Source organism: Glycine max, chromosome 3 (assembly GCF_000004515.6).
Source record: "Glycine max cultivar Williams 82 chromosome 3, Glycine_max_v4.0, whole genome shotgun sequence".
In the NCBI taxonomy this organism is placed as follows: Eukaryota; Viridiplantae; Streptophyta; class Magnoliopsida; order Fabales; family Fabaceae; genus Glycine; species Glycine max.
In genome coordinates, this window is record NC_016090.4 from 41404545 (window position 1) to 41423725 (window position 19181).

A 19181-nucleotide genomic window follows, 5' to 3' on the forward strand; every position below is an offset into this window, starting at 1 on the left:
CCAGGCTGCAATACAACACTTACTAGTTACCTAGCTCAATGACAACTCTAAAAAGTTTCCTTTTTTTCTAATAAAATAACTTTTCTATTTAAGTATTTATATTCCCCACCATGATTATTAAAATTAAATTGTTTTGATATGACCAGAAGATATCTACATTTTTATTTTACACTTGACTAATTTTCTCTCATGGTTGGTCTATTTTAGAGTAAATTAAATTATTGAGTTTGTGCTCATTGATATGCAAAGTAAAGTGAGAAAAAAAAATAACGACAAAAACACATGACAAGAGTTGCGATAATTTAGTCCCCTAGCCTGGAACCAGTAATTATCTGCCTATGTACAAGAACGGCTTGTCTAATTCAAAAGAACGTTCAATAAGAAAATCGGGCCTTTTTTATGCTTGTAACAATGTCCGATGCTTAAACAATTACATCAATACATCACTTTCTCCCGGTTCATAACACTATTGACCAATAAATAAATACCAAAGAAATTGCTACCTTAATTACAGCCTTTCAGTACACAAACACAAAAGGCCAGCACAGATATATATCCAAAAATTTAATTTAAAAAAGAAAGGCAACATAGGTGTGGAAGGTGGAAGGTGGACGGAAAAAGAGGGTTAACAACTAATGATATATAAACATCATTGAAGATGCAACATGTGAAGTAATATAAAATTGCAAATTCCATTTTGCACGCATAAAAGAAATCTGCTACAAGAGAAACTCACCTGAATTAGTGTCATACTCACCTGTGAAATTTTGCCAATGTCTAGTCTCCCTCATTAAACTTACGTACGTGACTTGAACACATTATTTTTCACCTTGATTCCCATAAATATAATAAGATTGATCACCTTATCATCATCAGTCTCTATACATAAACGACCCTCATCAGTTAGCTCTTGCTTACATAATGTGAGATCATCTGATAAAAGGCTGTGAAATTTTCTTGCCTCTTACAAGTGTCAAACTTTTTTTCACTCTCATCACTGGTTTTGGCATGCTTTATTAACCTTTAAGCTATAGTTCTCCCACAAATTTCCACCCTCAGTCATCAAGAAGGGAAAGCAGTTATCACCCGCAACTGCATTTCCAACATTTGAATTGGAAGGTGAAGAACCGTCATTTGTTTGCAGCCTCCCAGTCTCGTGCCTTTGATCATTGATATCACAATAGGCACCTCCTTGGTTATACAGAGAAGATTGGTCACTGTTATCGAAGTAAAAACAACTTCTTGAGTCTTCCTTGCGCTTCTTGCTTCCATCCTTGGCACTCCTTGCATAGTTGCTGCTTATACTTTCCCATTTCTCTTTGAATACCAAAGCACTCCTTTCGTAACCAAAACAAGCCATTTTGGTAGCTATTTCCTCCCACATAACCTCTTCTGAAAACCCACTTTGCATATACCTTGTCTCCATCTCAGCTCTCAACTGTTGAAGCCTTGCAATCTCAGATTCTGGCCAGCTTTCAGCACCTCTGGCAGCAGTGCTATTTAGTATTTCACTCCCATCTTCATTCTGGTTTTCACTGTGGATTTGAATTCCAGTTACCATTAGACCCTCGTGAGAATGAGTACTCTTCATTATCTCATTTCGTGTTAATTTGTGCAAAGCCTCCATTAAAGCAGCATCCCTTGCTTCAATCCATGCTCTCTCTTTAGCCCAAAATTTGTGTTCCCTCTCCAACCTTACAGATTCTTGTCTCCTCCACTCTTCTTCTCTTAACACTCTCTCTTTTTCCTTCTGTTCCAGTGTCTTTGTGAGTTTATCCAACCACTCCTCTTGCTTCTCCACCAGCTTCCTCATCTGTGAGTCAATGAAGTCCTTTATCTTCACCTTCCAGCTTCTTCCACTCACCCTCTTTCTCCTCTTCTCCATGGAGTCATTGTCCTTGTTGAGTTCCCTGCCAGTGCTATTTTGATCATTGTCATCCGATGATGAAGTGTCCAAATCAGTGGAGTTGGTGAGGCTTAGGCTGTCACAATGCTTCTGAGACTGAAACATTTCTTGATTTGTTTGAGAAGGGTTATTATTGTGGCTGCTTGTGTGGAAACGAAGGCTACCACTGCCAAAATTGGTTTCTGGCACCGAGGCTTGGTTACTGTTTTCACCATATAAGGCTTCAAGTTGACGAAAGAACCTGTAATGCTTCCCATCTTGTCTTCCAGCTTTTCCTTCCTTTGTCTTCTTGTAATATTTGTACAGGTTCTCAAACTTCTCCCTGCACTTTTTCCCACTCCTTTGATATCCATGTTCTTCAGACATGTTCCTTCAACATTAACACAAGAAAAACAAAAAGGCTAAAAAGTGAGCTCAACGTAGGTGATGGAACATGGAACCCTAGTCTGAGCTGTGAATTAATGATATGATATGAGCATTCGTAATAATAATAATAAATAATAACCAAATTGCTATGCAATGTCATGCACTGACGTTGTCTATGTTATAGCTAGCAACCTAGATTTAGCAAATAGGACTCAGCAAATGACCATTTCGAATTGGTATAGAAACATGATTCATTGAAGGAAGAGCCCGCGGTTGATGTCATTCCATGAGATAAGAGCTAGAATAGTTGCAAAAGCTTCGGAAAGTTGAACGGAATTTGAGTAAGGAAAAACTAGTAATAAAAGGGAAGCTAGCACTTGCACTTAAAAGAGGCTAGGAAATTCTCTAAAAGGGAAAAAGGGACAGTGGTAGAGACGTACTAATCTTGGTATATGAACTTAAAGCTAGCACTTCCAAGTACACGATCAATAATCGAAAATTGAGTAGCGAGACGAAGACCCGTGTATTATACTGCCATGTTATATTTCTATCAGAGTTTCCAGAAAGTAGTGACCAAATTAAAACCAATTAAGTGCAGTTATCATAGTAGGAAACCGTCAAGAAGGTAGCTACACAAACATTCAAATTTAGTTTGTGTGTGTGTTTTTTTTTTCTTTTTTACTTTTTCAACCCCAAAGAAACAAACAAACAAATAATTATAATTTTGAGATGTTGAAGTTGAAAACAGAAGAAAGTACTGTTTAAAATAGAATGAAGAAAAAAAAGGTACCTAGAAACTTCATCCCATAAGGGACCCTTTTGATTAGCCTCTTTGAATTTAGAGTCGAGGCGAGATCTGATCTCAAGGAGAGTGAGAGTCTCTTGTCTGGGCCATCTTCCAGTGGAGGCGTCTCCACCGATGCATCCTGCGGTCTCGGCCTCTAAGCAACTAAGCGGAGGAGTGGAGGCGCTAGGGGTGGTGGTGGGAGTGGCAACGGCGATGTTGGTGGCGGAATCGGTGGAGGCGAAGTCATGAAGACAACGAGGAGGCATTATGTCGGCTACTTGACGACCAAACATCATCATCTCGTAGTGTTGTTGTGTCGCAGCCTGCAGGTTGGAGTCGCCGGGGAACAGCTCCGCCTTGGGCGGTGGCGGCATGGTGGGGAAATGAGTCGGCCGAGGGCCGTTAACGAGTTGCCTCAGATCAGTGATGCCATACTGATGATGGTGACGATGATGGTCCTCCATTTCCATAGGAGAAGGTTAACGAAGAAGAAGAAGAGAATGAGAGAGAGAGAGATGAAAAGAAAAGGTGAAGGAGGAGGATGATGATATGGAGAGGGAAGCGGCAGACTCGGATCCTGTCGTCCACGAAAAAGATCAAAATTTAAACGCAGAGAAATGGTCCCATGTCTGTGTACAAATGTATGCGTGTGGTGTATGCTGTACGACACTATGAGAGATATTCACTTCTCATTATTTAGATTGATCCTTCTCTCTCACTCTCACTTTCTCTCTTTAGTATTAGTAATAGTATTAGTGTGGTAATGTGTTCCCTCTCCCGCTTTATGCTGCTGCTTCCTTCTGTGTCGTTGTTCAGTACAGTGTGAGAGTGTTTGGGGGAGTAAGCCTAAGCCCTAAAGACCACCAAAACATACAAAACAAAACTAATGTTAATGTAATGTATTGTATTATTACTATGTTGTTTGATTACCTAATGAATGGACGACAGGTGGCCTAAAGTGAAACCACCAATGGAAGACAGCCGAGTTTGTCTTGCTGATGCGTGTATAGTGTCTCCGATGCTACCTTTTTGACTTTTGGTAATGATTCCATACAACAACATTAACGTGTTCCCTTCTCTTTTACTACGTTGTTTATTTATACCTTCAATTTAATTTCTACTACTTTATATATTTTCGTCAAACTTTCTTTCCTTCCTATTCTTACTATACCACACGACACGACTATCGTTTTTTTTTCTTCTTTTCACTATTTTTACTTTTTATGTGGAGTGTGGTAAAGTTCAATTAAATTTTCAATTTAATTATTCGCAAAATTTTCGCGATGCCCCTTTTCATCCAACTCTATTCCAGTAGACCTAGCTCTGAGTAAGTATAAAATCACGTGTGGTTCGATCGTGTACAACGTGTTTATTATCAAGTGTTTGATGAGGATAATTTTGCCTTGATATAATTGAAATTAAACATGAAAGAAATATATTTTTAAATTAATCTTAATTACGTATTTAATATTAAAGCTTACGTACGGTGTAAGACATTAGTGTCTAGTATAAATTAAACGGCCCTGAGTTAAACAGTTGAAATTCAATCAGAACTGTGGAATTATACTTCTACCATGATGCTTGAGTGATTATCATTCTGAAGTCAACTAGAGGATGATGAAAGCTATCAGTAGGGAAATTTTCGAAGTTCGAACGTTAGTTTGCTTTTTGAAATTGAAATCATTAAAAGAAGAGGGGAATAATTACGAATGTATAAAATCATCATAAGAGGAAACAAGTTATTATCTTCGATCTTTATGTTGTCTGTGTAATTCTTAGTTCAATTCATGTTCATTCGTGACTACCCTTTTTCATGAACCACTCCATTCATAAAATAAAATTAGATTTTATTAGCTAAAATGTTTTAATTTATTTTTCATTAAAGAATAACATATATTATCTGTATGTTTTTTAGTTGTAGAATCAAAAATCTTTTGAATCAATGTATCATTGTGTGTATTATTTTTATGTTTTTATTTTATTTTTTAAGCCATCAAAGAGATATTTTCATGTTCATAATTTGCCTTTTTTGGAAAATTTAATTTTACCCTATACTTGTATTTGATTCAAACTCATGGTTATCTAATATTTACATCATGATATGTATCATTCTGGATCAGATCCTATCACGATGTTATGTACTTAGTCTCTTCGTATTTTATATTTAAGACAAGAGACTTATGTATCCTCACAAATCGAATCTTATCCCACCTACGTACTTAGCCTCTTCGCACTTCGTGCTCAAAGCTAGGGATCCGTGTACTCTCCCAAATTATATCTTATGTCAATCCTACATATGATGCTCACAAGTGAGAATTTAGTCGATCATATTAATATTGGATTGAGCTTTGTTCGATTGCCTTCGGGATAAGTAGGATTAGGGAGAACATTCTGATACAATATATAACAACTCCATCCGTGAAGTTCCAATTGGCACAAACACAATTGTGTATTGAGATTCTCGCGATACAATGGAACATTTTGATACACCATAATGCTAGAAATGCTAGACATTACACTTCATTTGAGTGTTTTGGATTAGGTTGTCTCTATAGATAATTTTTTATGTGATATATACATAACTTTTTTCTCTATTAATAAATCATTAAATATAATTTCCTATCTATTTAATTTCCAACTCAACCCTATTCATAATATAATTTTTAAGTGATAAATAAATAGAATAAGCTTATGTTCAAGTAGTATTATATATATATGATCATTTATTTTATAATTATGGGTCACTACATGATTAACTTTTTTGTAATAATAGTTTTTTGTTAAAGTATTTATTTTTCCTATTTTTGTGATTTTGGGTGTTTTCTGTCTCATTGAATAGAAATTAATCTTTTCACTATTTGTGAGTGTCGCTCGCTGGCTTAAGGAAAATCTTGTACTCATTGAAAATTAAACCCAAATCCTACCGTTAAATTAATCATTTATACTCATATAAATAAAAAAAATCTTATACCATTAGGAAAATTCTTTGAGTATTTTTATGAAGTATTTGAGAACGAGAAGAAAATTCTGAGTATTTCTTTATTGTTAAATCTACGATTCCAGGAATGTTCAGTTTCTTCGAAACATTGCAGTCACAAATTTTACGATTTGTGTTGGTTCTTAATTGCACATAATTTATAAATTAATCCTTAACTATTAGGAATAAATTAGGGATAATAATATAACACTATTAGAACAAGATGGAACTAATGGAAGGCCATGCAAGGATACGGACTGTTAATGGTGCTGCGAATCTTGCTTCTCTTCAGCTCTTCTTTCTGACAATATCTGAGAGAAAGACACGAAGAACAGGGGCAGAGCCCCAGAACTGATTGCTTGCTTTTGAAGTATATAACTTAACTTATAGCAGAACGTTCAATGCATGCATATCGCGTTTTAAAATCGAGAAAAATGTTCACTTGTTTTTTAGTTTTAATGGATTTAAATGGGACAATTTGTCACGATACTTCGGAATTATAGATCTTAATTAGAAGTATTTTGAAAACAACATATATGGCGTGTTTGGATAAAGCATTTTCCACATCCTGATGCAGGTTAAAATAAATCCTATTCACACAAGATTCACGTTAAACAGTAGAGAACGGAAATTCAAGCACGCTTTTTGATAAAAGAAAAAGTAAAAACACAGGGGAGGGTAACAGTGCCTCGATAATGATTTTGGTTTTATTCTACAATCTATTTCAATTTCAGTAAGTTTTTAATTGTTTTATTAATTTAAAAAATTTATGTAACTATTTGATAATTTTTTAATAATTTTTAACTTTTTGCTATTTGCAGTTAATTTTTTATCTTCCAGCTAGTTTTTAACTAGCATTTTCAGATTATTTTGACAAACATAACATTAAACATGTTTTTCAATTAAAAAAACTTGAAATTTTAGAAATTTTTAGTATTTTTTAAAGTAATTTCTAGCAATTTTTTAGTAGGTTTAATATTTTTTGAAATGTTATTTGATTCCTTAAAGAAAAACTTGAGATAACATTTTTTATAAATGTTAGTTTATAACTTTTTATATTTTATTTTTTTATTTTTAAAATATTTCAATTTTTTTATTATCATTTTTAAATATATTATTTATATTATTTTATATTTTCCCGTTACTTCAACAAATAATTTTATTAAATACTTATCATTCTTAAAAATTTATAACCATTAACTTCTAGTTATTAATTAGTTTTTTAATTTTCATACTACTGATAAATTTTTAACTAATTCTATCAAATACAACCTAATTATTGGTAGCAAATGAGAATTGATTTTCAGAATACTCATATCTTTTTCTTCACTAATCACAACTTGAAAAAAAAAAAATACACGGGTGAAATTTTTCATCTAACAATTGATTGTTTATCTAATGTATTATATATATATATATATATATATGTCATGTGATAAAATAAATTTTAATTAAGAATTCACATTTTACAGTTTTAATTTGAAAAGTTGCGCGGGTAATTGAGTACTTTTACGATAATGAATTTTTATAATAAAAAAATCTAAAAGGTAGAAGAAAAGAGAATCGAGCACGAGCGGGGTGGGCAATGAACATGCTGATGAGATGCTGCGGCAAGTTACCCATGGTTCCATTCCATGCCTCCATAGACTTGCATGTTTCTGACGTGGCAACTTAAATGAGTGAATGCTATTATACTAAATAGAAAATACTAGTATTTTAGATCAGATTATTTAACCAAAAAAAGTTGATTCTCTTGATCTCATAATATCACATATGAAACAAAAAAATTTGTCATTTTTATTCTAGTAATAGAATCCAATTTGAATTTTTAATTTTAAAAATTGGAAAAACATAACTTCTATTTTCTTTTAAATAACATTAAAATATATATATTTTTTTGACAAAATTGAAGTTCTTTTAAGAGTTTTTCATTTGGAATTCAACTTCTACTACGGATAACTCTTGAGCAATAATAATAACAGATCTAATAGGTAGAGCTCAAAAATTCATATTAAAGCTGTTTTTAATAAATACAATTATTTTGAGATAATATTTTATAAATTCAATCTATCAAATTTAGCATGAAAAGTTTTTTTTTTATTAAATTTATATATGCATATAAAAATTATAAATATAAATTATTAGATCATATTTAAATACCGATAAGTGGTAATGTTACCACAAAATAATTTTTAATTTTTACCAACTATATATAATTGTATAAATCATCCTTAAAGTTTTTAAAGTTTTCACATTTTTGAAATGAGAACTATTCTAACTTGATATGCTACCATATATATATATATATATATATATATATATATATATATATATGAATTATCATCCATTTTGACTTCCAGAAGTCTTTAGAGTTTTTGTCCTTAAAAAATGATACTTCAATAGATTAAGAGAAAAAAATGTTTTAGTATATGGAAACAATAGTTGCACAATACTAAGGGGTGGTTAAAGGATCATGTGACCCACATGTGTGACTCATGCCCTTCTTTCTTGGACTAATGCTCCAATCTCAAGTTTCTTATATTTTTGGACTTTTCAGGTTGAGGTATTTTGGCTCTCACAAGCCTTTACAATTCTGTTCTTAGGAGATACTTCAGTGAATTAAGGAAGAAAAAATGTTTATAGACTACCCACGAGTTCAATACTAGACTATACCGATATACCTAAGGCGAGTGCACGTTGCGAGTTATGGGCCCACAAAGTATTTTTTTAGTTGAGTATATTGAGTAATTATTATTTTTCCACATAAAAATTATATATTACCCCTATTAAAAAAATTAAATAAAAGAGTGTAAAAATAAAAAAGAAAATAAAGTAATATTAATTTTACACACTATTTTTAAAATTTATAGAAATTTAAGTACTTTGATTTTTTTATCATAAGATTTTGTATTTTGTAAAAACTTATAATAACATTTTTTGTGTATAAAAATATTTTAAATTATTTATTTGAGCTGACTAAAAAAACTGGATTTGTCACCGGTTATACACTTATACCACGATCTCCCTGAAATACAGATATCATGGAAAATTGGTGATCTAAGAAAAGCTTGCTTCAATCCCACAAAGGACTTCAAAAGTTTGCTTCTTAGGGAATTTTGTTATTCTCCTTATTTCTAGTACTGGACGTTGAAGTTAGAATTTGTTTAAGTTTGCTTGCTTGTATCACTGGTACAATAGAGGTTATCAGGTCGACAATCCTCTCCTCATCTACATGTGTCAACCTCTACACGAAGTAACGCCTCCATGATAAGTTAAGGTTCGTGATGGAATTATCCAACTTACGAGACTACACAGTATAACATCTAAAACTTGAAACCAAAATACACCATGAATATGCATAACTATAGAGCACCTACTTTATGACTGAAAGCATCAATCAATCCGTTTATTTCTTTTTTCCTCTATAATGTATGGATTAATTAAATGAATAAATCGCACAGTAGAAAATTGCTAAATAAAAGAATTAAGTATTTGTAGAATGAAAGCGTACATGGAATGTGACAAATTCAGATGAATAGTTTGGCCTGGGTTTCGTGAGGCCGAGACCCGAGGGTCCTGTCGGGACAGCAAATGGGAAAGTGGGTCCTTCCTAGCTGGCCATCACGCCCGTCCTTTCTAATAATTCTGTGATGGACGGATAGGATTGGACTCATGCATCAGAAGTTGACATTTCACACTCTTTATTTATTTGCATCCTCACTCACTTTTGTCGATTCTTTCATGCCCCTGAAGCATCGGATCACACAATTTGTAAAGCGTAATCTCAAAAGCAAGCGATCCAAATATAATGAGACCACCATACTTAGTCAATTCTTGCAACGTGAGCACCAAAAACATTTCAAACCCACATACACATAGATACACACAAAAAGACACCCATTTAGATTTTGGTATAAATAAAGAAGGATAAAGTATAAACGACTAAAAATAAAACCAGATCGAATTTCTTGCTTTGTGTGTTCCAAGAGAGATGTTAATGTCACAATTTTAAACTATTAAATAAAATATGATATGTATGTCAAATCCTTATTTACAATTTTATGATTACGAGTCTCTTTTTTCTTTGGTTTTCATTGTGATATTATGGTAAGATTTTACGTATTATTATCATCATCGTCATCAGGTTACGGATCATTTTTATATTTGTATTGGCCCTTACTTGATAGCGATCTTTTTGAAGTAAGGCACATGAATATAATGTCAAGTTACGCGGCATACTCGTACGATTGACATTTGCAATGGAGTGTGCTACCCTATGATTCGATTCGATCCGATCATTACATGGGGTCACCATGAGATACAATATCAACAAAAAAGCTTTGGATGTCCAATAAAGAGCAGCCCCTAAAATTCAAATTTGCTGCTTACGGATGGTTGTCACTATAAGAGATAGTGATTCATCGAGATCAATTGTGGGCCTTTGTCCCATGATGGCTTCCGGACCCATTTCCTTGAAAAAGAAACTATCTTGGTAGACTCTTTGGTTAGTTCAATATTTTTGCACGAAAATATCGTTCATCGTTGATTCATCTCTCTCTCTCTCTCTATACACACACATTATGTGATGTATGTGACATTAAATAAAACAAAACTTATTCACCAAAAAAATCAAATAAAAACAACACTTTTTCATTAAAATGGCGTCAATTTTGAAACAGAAAATTGTGTGCAAGAGTGGCGGAATTACAAGAGAAAGCACACATGAAAAGGAATAAGGATGAAAGAGGGGTTTGGTTAGTGCTGGCAAACATCCGGCAGATGATAGAGGAAAATGGAATGGAAATATCTAATTTGTGGTGCATTTGAAGCTTCATTAAATTTAAAAATTGTGAGATGTAGCTAGGGTTATGTATATTTACGGGAGTGAGTTGTCAAAGGCTAAAAAAAGGCTTAATGATGAGAATGAGAAAGTTAGAGGATATTGATTTAAGCAGTGGTAATTAAAGGGAGTTGCTTTTCCGGCTGCAAAAGTATTTTTGCTTGCTTGAATCATTGTATCATTCCCAGGCAAATGTTCAAAGGTGTTTCATGCACATATAAGCATATAGCCGCCGGGTCAATTTTCGATTCTCATTCCTCTATGATGAAAAAGGTGCAGCCAATTTTTTCTTGCTTGAGTTCAGCCATTGGATTGCTACGGTTGTGATTAAAATAATTCGTAAACTATACTAGCACATGATTTCTTACTAAGAAACATTAAAGTTTAATGGTTTATAGAAGAAATAAAACGAGACAACTTTCTCACTCACACGCACGCATATATGCTAGGTTGTTCAATGTAAAATTGCCGATGAAAAATGAGAAATTAACTAAACTAATGGTCTTGTATCGGCAATAATGAGTCTTGTAAAGTGACTTAAGCACTCAACCGGCGGATTTAAAAGAAGCCCGGGAGGTAATGCTTTTTCGTATAAGTTCTGTGACTCACATTATTTGACTAGCCCAACAAGTGGGTTTACTTTAAGAAAATGAGTCAACAACATTTTATTAAGGAGAATTTCTACCAAAAGATAATTGATGAACTAGCTAGGCAATGGAATTTTAGAGTCACTATCAACACAAGTGCTTACTACTGTTGGTGTCACGGCACAGTGGAATATTTGAAGCTCAAAAGCAACGATTAATAAAAATGATAGTAACTTGTGTCTTTTAATTAAGTAGTATAAAATTTAAATTTTAATTATTCTTAGATATGAAATAAATCATACTAATAGAAAAATACATATCTTATATCTTATGTTTATGGTATACTCTGTACTTCGTATATATGTTTGTGATATACTTCGTATCTATACTAACGTAAGAAAAAAAAATTGAAACTCAAACTCTAATTCATATATGTTTATGGTATACTTTGTAACTCCTATATATTATTTTTCTGATAAAAAAACGAAGATAATAATAGACATACACAAATTACTGTGCGTAATTTTAAACGTAAAAAAACTTCAATATATTACAATAAAAATTACATAACGAAGTCAAGAAAGACTTCTAGTATGTAAAATATCATTAGGAATGTATTTCATCAACAATAATTAAGGAGAGTTATTTAGCCTAGACAATAGAGAAAGAAAGAAAACTAATAAATAAAATATATCAAAATGAAGTAGTCATTATTGACGGGAAAAACACACTAAAGTGTCAGCAAAGAGCAAACTATATTTGTCAACAAAACCCACCTTCTTCTTCTCTATCGCATATATATGCTAATATGCTATGTTGTTTCGTTTTTTCTATTTCTTCTCTCTTGAATGATTTAAATGGATAAGACGAATGAGTTCACTGTTTTTCTTGGATTTTTTATGAAGGGAAAATGAAGGGAAAAGCTTTAAATTTTAGACTCGAATTTCGACCTTTTTTCCTTGTTTGGGTCACGTCTCGAACTCTAGGAATGTGATCGAAGTCATCTTGATCTTTATGGAAAGCTTAAACAAATATTTATATTTTTCTGTGAAGTTTGATTCGTTTCAAAGTGTATCAGAGAAAATCGAGTTTAAAGTTGAAGTGAACGTGTTGTTCCCATAACATTATCATTGACTCATTGGTACATTGTTTTGGGGATATCTAAAGATATCAAAATGACATGGGACTAATGCCATTTTTTCTCTCTTCATTTTCTCTGAGTTTAATTTTTTTTTTATTTTCTTTTGGGTTAGGTTAAAAATGAACCTTGGTTTGAAACTGTAATTGAAAAATGTTTTTTTAGTCTTTCACTAATTTTTGGGGATTTGGATGCACATTTCTTGAATTTAAGAGTCTAAAAAATTATAAATTTTAATTTGATGAATTAAAAATAACAAAATTTTAAAGACAAATAACATTTTTAAGGTTTATAAAATTTTCAATAATTTCTATTTCTTTCTTAATTTATTATTAAATAAAAGAGTAAATAATTGATTAAATTATTATTATACGACAATCCTGGTACATATGATACTTTACTCATTATTCCATCAAATCAAATTTTATTTAAAAGATATATAATAATCCACAAGTCAGCGTGTTAACTATGGATTAAATTAGAATGACCTGTGTAATACCCGTAGCTCGCGTGCATTTCAGGGATAAGCAAATCGTTCACGATCCACACACCCTATACCGATTTCTATGTGACCATTATAAAGAGTACTTCTATATAGAGGAATCCTTTATCGTTATTATGACTCCCTATGCAAATTAATCCATTCCTATTTTACATAGAAAAATAGGATTTTTACTTTTAGGAATACTATTTTTTATTATATGAATTTAATTTTTAATTTGAATTTAAAATGTTTAAATTAATTAAACATACTTTTTTAATTTTTATTAATATATGCTTTTAAGATTGTATACAAATATATTACTTTTATTGCTTTAAGTATATAAACTTTCAATATCTTAAAATATATTTTTAAATTACTGAAACTTTAAAAATCTGTGCAATATACAAAACCTGCTAGTATCCGGTTAACGTGGAATTTGATTGGCTCATACAACTTCGGGCTTAAATTCTATAATTCGTGTGTCATTTCTTTTTTGTTACTTAATCTGATTAGTGGTTTTTTTACATAAAAAAAGGTAGATTAAGAAACCAAAGCCCAAATGCATCAAGCTCAAGCCCGAAGGAATAGAAAGCTCGGAATTAACGAAACGAAATTCAACAGGGAAAAATTAAAGATTCCATAAAAGAGAGAAGATGTACTGTGCATTGTTTGGATGAAAAGAATATTAAGCCGAAGCTCCTTGGAATATTCTGGCATTAATTAGTCCCTAAAGCCAATCTGAAACTAATCATCCATATCTATTTATAAAACCTTCTCCAAACTCCAAAGGCTTTCAAAGTTAGCCCATTATCAATTTGACAATCTCTGCAGATACAGCTGCAACAATTACCAGCCCACAAACAAAACATCTAACGGTACCAAACATGTACTAAAATTTTATGGCAAAACTAGAATAGTACCAGTGTTAATGCACGAATTGTCACAATTTCTTTTTATATTATTTAATTTTTATTTTATAAAAAAATTATAATCATTTGGTAACGTCCTATCAAGCGAAGCTAATTAATACTCCATCCGATCTTTATTAATTAATTAATTCACTAGAATTAGATAAATTAATAAATTTTAATTGAGAGGATTAAATTTATTTTAAATTAATATTTTTCTTCTTCTAAAACTATTCCTATGAACAAAACTAATGAACATTGATGAATTATATTTTTCTCACTGTGACCCAGTGAAGTTATTTTTGAAAGTTAACATGAAATTATTTATTAATTAGGAATTTTTTTTATCTATAAATATTAGTTTGTAGCATATTATAAGGGTTGTAACTAATAAATATTGTACCTAGGATTGCGAGTTTTGAGAATAAATCGAAATTATGAAATGAATATATAATTAAAGTTTGGAGAATAAATGATGATTAAGAAGTGAAAATGTAAGCTTTCAAGAAAAAAATAGATTTCGTAAGTGAATATATAAGATTAAAGTTTAGAGAAAAAAAATAAAGGTTAAGGAGCGAAGAATGATTAAGAGAAAAAATCGAGATTGAGAGGTAAAAAGGTTTAAATCTAGAGAAGAGAAAAAAATAAGAAAGATTGTAGAAAATGTAAACAACTAAAATTGAAATATTTGCAAATATTGTAATGAGTTGTGGATTTGTAAATATTATCGACATAGAATAGATAGAATGTTTGTAAGTTACAATTCTAATTACTATAAATTAGTATTTATAGACAAAGAATTTTTAACTATTAAATAATTTCATGTTAATTTTCAACAATCTTTATCACTGATGATTTGTATTTTCCATATCCAATATTAATTGTTTTGTCTTTAATTTGCATTATTAATGTCCTTTATGATCTTGATACTTTCTAAAGTTTCATTTTTTTTTCTAGCACAACCCTCTCATTTTAGTAAAAAAAAAATCTATTAAAAAGTTACTATCTTCAATCTCGAATACAAGAAAAAAAAATCTCATATATATGTTCGTTTCAAATATGAATAAATTTAAATAAATTTTATATTATTTAATGAAACTGTTTTAAAAATATTTTTTATTTTATTGATTTTTTATTTTCAATTGCTCTCTTTTATTTTTTATAACAAATTTCAATAAAGAGTAATTTAAGAAAAAAAAATACTTTTTAAATAAAATTACTATAATTAAATGATGCTACCTAAATTTCTTAATTAACATGATTTTATTTTTGCATTCAAGAACAGATGAAATATTTCTCAATACTTATTTGAAAATCATTTTTCGACCATAAAAAGATGATGATATTAATTAGAATAATGCTAAATAGTACGAAACAATTCACACGAAAACAAAAATTAAATATTTGAATTATATTGAATACAAATAATATATTAAAAATAAAAATAAAAAGCAAGAGTCAAAATATATAGTAATAGCAATTCGTTTGTGAATTCGTTTGATACTATTACGTACCAACAAACAATTTCCTATTAATTAACACTTTGAAAATATATTAGCAGTAATAATTAATAATACTTTTATATCTTAAATAAAGACTTAATTTAGTGACATATCTGTTCATGTCATCTATCGAAAGATTCACTAAATTAAGAAACATCCGTACACACAGACACACAAAAACATCGATCGGTATCCAATAGCAATATCTTCCAAATTTGGTGTTTGTCTTGTTGATTGGTGAAACAAAATTTTATCGAATTTTTTATTATTTGAAAAATATTTAACAGCTAAATATATAGAAAAAATTCCGTCAAGTTTAATCCAGGTTTAACAATTTTTAAGGATTATTAAATGAGTCTAGGATATTCAAGTATCCCCGTGTTGATAACAACAAAATTAAGTTGAAGACTCTAACAGTTTTTTTAAAAATTATTTATAAAATAAAATACAAGGAACTAGTATTATTTATCTATTTGTCGTGTGTAAAACCTTTTCCTTTTCTTTTTCTTCTTCTGAAACTCATCAATATAACGATCTAAGTCAGCAAATTATCATATTAATTAAAATCTCCTTACATATTTAAAATAACTTTGGATGAAAGAAAGAGAAAGAATATGAATGGGAGAAAGACAAAATAAAAATAAAAATGAGATAAAGACAAAAGAGAGAGGGAGGGAGGGAGAAGTATTATGTGTAATGATGCGAAGAAAAAAAAATATAAAATATAAAATAACCATGAAAATTAAAATGTAGAAACATTAAAGTTGTAATAAAAAAAAAGCATCAAAATCCCAATTACACACCCTCCCGTTTCCAGAATCGGAAAGCACAAAGGAATTTTTGTAACTATATGTTTATGTAAAATCTATTGAATATAGTATTGTTTATTAATTGGTTACCAGTTGGTACGTTTGCAACCACCTGTATGATTGGTCAAGGAAGTGATAATACCGATTCAATTTTTCTCTCTTTTCAAGTATATAGTAATTTCTATATAGCACTATCTCTCTCTCTCTCTTGAATTTTATGAAATACTAATTTTAGATGAATGTTTAAATTAATATGTATTATATCTAGAGCTCTGTTGCTTTTAGCTAGTAAAGGAACAAATACGTACGGGTGAGTTTCTTTCCGTGTTTCATTTTTGTAGATTATTAAGAGGAGTGAAGTTGATTCTACTGAGGAATAGTTGAGTTACTAATCGGTATCGATGATTTCCAGAAGATAAAAATTGATGAACATAACATTGAAGCAAATTAATACGCTTAAATTTAAAGAAAGGAGAGATAGAGCATAAATTAAGTTTGCAATAGCTGAATAACAAAGTGTTTTTCTTGCACCATTAAGTCACTAAAAAAATTAAAGAGTTAATGATCAATTTTATTGACAACTTTTTTTTTTCTTTTTGTCGCTGGAGTCACAAAATTTTTAGCAATTTTTTTAAAAATTACAAATAACTCGTTTCATAACTAATTTTAATTTTTCTTGTAACGAATGCTTAAGAAATTATACCATCCAAATTGTCCAACACCAATAGTTTTCTTATTTCTTTGATAAACTACAAAAAATAGGCATATATATTAGCACACACAAAAAATATTATGTTCTCGTACGTCTTTACTTAAGATCATTGCACATATAACATTATATGTAAAATAAAGCAAACATAACTACAGACTACAGTTTAAGTAGCTTACAAACTCATTTTTAGTAACCAACAGTTGGAAACAGAAATGAAGAGGTTTATATTAAGATAAATGATATGGACTTGGTTCAAGTAATCAAATTCTTTTGAATGACCCTTTTATATATATGTGTCCTGTAACTGTTGATGATTGATTACAGTCGTTTGAATTGTTTCTAATAGCGAAACTTCAACTTTTTATTTCTCCACTCATCTCGATGTCTCTTCTCAATCAGTTCATTGGTAGTTGCTACGTCTCAAGTTAACTTCTGTTTGAAACTTCAATTCTCATCGTTGAATGAATACAATGAAAGAGTGATAGTTGACAAAAGCTAGTGATATTAATTAGGAAAAATTGACTAGAGCTTAATTAGATAGCTAGACTCATATTGAACAAGTTTTATACACGCCGAAGTTTAAAGAATATTTATTGATGAAACTATGGATTTAATTAACCAGCATCTCCTATGTAAATATTTTTACAGTACTTCAATCATTAAATGAGATTTTATTTAAGTTTTAAGATAGTTATTATGAATTTCTCATTTTATATAATATTTTGCTAAATATTGTACGTTTCTGCGCTTTAACCAAGGTTTTAACTTTAAAAAATTAATTGGTGATAAAAATGTGGATTTATATAAGAGAAAAAGAATACACTTATAGAGTATATTTTTTTATAGAATCATCTAATTATAATTCATCATATATAATAATTTTATTAATTTTTAAAATAATTATCTTAAAGTAATTCAAATGATAATTTATAATTGAATGATTTTGTAAAATTATTTTAATCATTCAATATATAAACATAGATTAAACTCTTTATATAATGTAGCTTATCTTTATTTCTTATCTGAGCACCCCTTCTTCTTGAGTGTATTTTGTTTAGTATTGAAAATTTTTAATAGGAAAAAGATGCATACAAAAAATAATTGATAAATGTATTAATTTCTTTTAGGATTTAATCTTTTGTGTGTATTTCTAAAAAAATCGGAGAGCATCAACACTCCTTCTTAGCGCTTTAATCAGTCTGACTTTGTCTACTAGTACGTACTTTTATGTGTCTATAAACTCCAGACACACAAAAGCCCTTCAACCTACTTAGTTCAAAGTACAAACTTATTATCCATACCTATTTACACCCCTTAAATTAAGCCTGATCAAGGGTGGGGTGATTTATACTTAATTAACGGTCCCTTTGGCTATTGGAACTAGTTAAAACCCAAAGCTAGCGCGCTTCTTCCACTCTAATTTTAGAATTAAGATAATAGTAGATGTATAGTCTAGTCTCATGCATTGATATGTTTGAAGGCTTTATACAACAAAAGGACTTGCAGCATATATATAGCACATAGTAAAAAGGTAAAATTTGTTAGCAAACATGTCCTGACAAAGAAAAACTACGTTCGACCTTCTCATTTCTCATATAGTCATATAAATATTGCAGCAACAGCAGCAGCTAGCAGCTCAAACCCTACCTAATTGGTGGGACGAACTGAAGGTTAATAACAAAAGAAATTATAAAAACCTCGTCTGATAAAATTCAACCATTGGAAAATTTCCGCGTCGGAAGTCTTATATTGTGTGCCACAATAATAATAAGATGAAAATCATGTTAATCTCCAAGATATCAAAATCCCTGTTGAAAAAAAAAAAAACCAAGAATGGTGGTTAGTGATGTGCATATCGATTGATAGACAAAGTGCATTATTACTGTTGATAATTTTGACGTCGTTTAAAGGGGAGCAGAAAGCAGCAAATATAATTCCCTTTTCAATATTTTTTTAAAATTTTATAAATTTTGTTATTATACAGCAAAACGCTCTCCAACTCCAACCCAGTTATCCAACACACACCACCAAGCTGTCTTACACCCTAATCCTTCACACACCGTAGTTCAGCAACAACTGGTTTGCACTTCCTTCTCAGAACTCCTTCTCCAGTCATCACAATTCTTACCCTAATAAATGGCCCCCTTCAACTTCCAATTGCCATC

General features: G+C 30.6%; 1 protein-coding gene across 1 annotated transcript; it reads right to left on the reverse strand.

The window, feature by feature from the left end:
- Positions 1 to 353: 353 nt before the first annotated feature.
- Positions 354 to 3906, reverse strand: LOC100815903 (trihelix transcription factor PTL). The gene is made up of 2 exons (XM_003521399.5): positions 3063 to 3906; positions 354 to 2276 (listed from the first exon to the last, which is right to left on the reverse strand). The coding sequence occupies exons 1-2, from the start codon at positions 3527 to 3529 to the stop codon at positions 995 to 997; spliced, it is 1749 nt and encodes a 582-aa protein (XP_003521447.2). The 5' UTR covers positions 3530 to 3906; the 3' UTR covers positions 354 to 994.
- Between the last annotated feature and the right edge of the window lie 15275 nt (positions 3907 to 19181).

Coding starts and splice junctions, on each gene's coding strand:
- LOC100815903 (XM_003521399.5), bottom strand. CDS start 3,529: ATGGAAATGGAGGACCATCATCGTCACCATCATCAGTATGGCATCACT. Junction 2,277..3,062: donor TTATGGGATGAAGTTTCTAG/GTACCTTTTTTT, acceptor TTAATGTTGAAG/GAACATGTCTGAAGAACATG.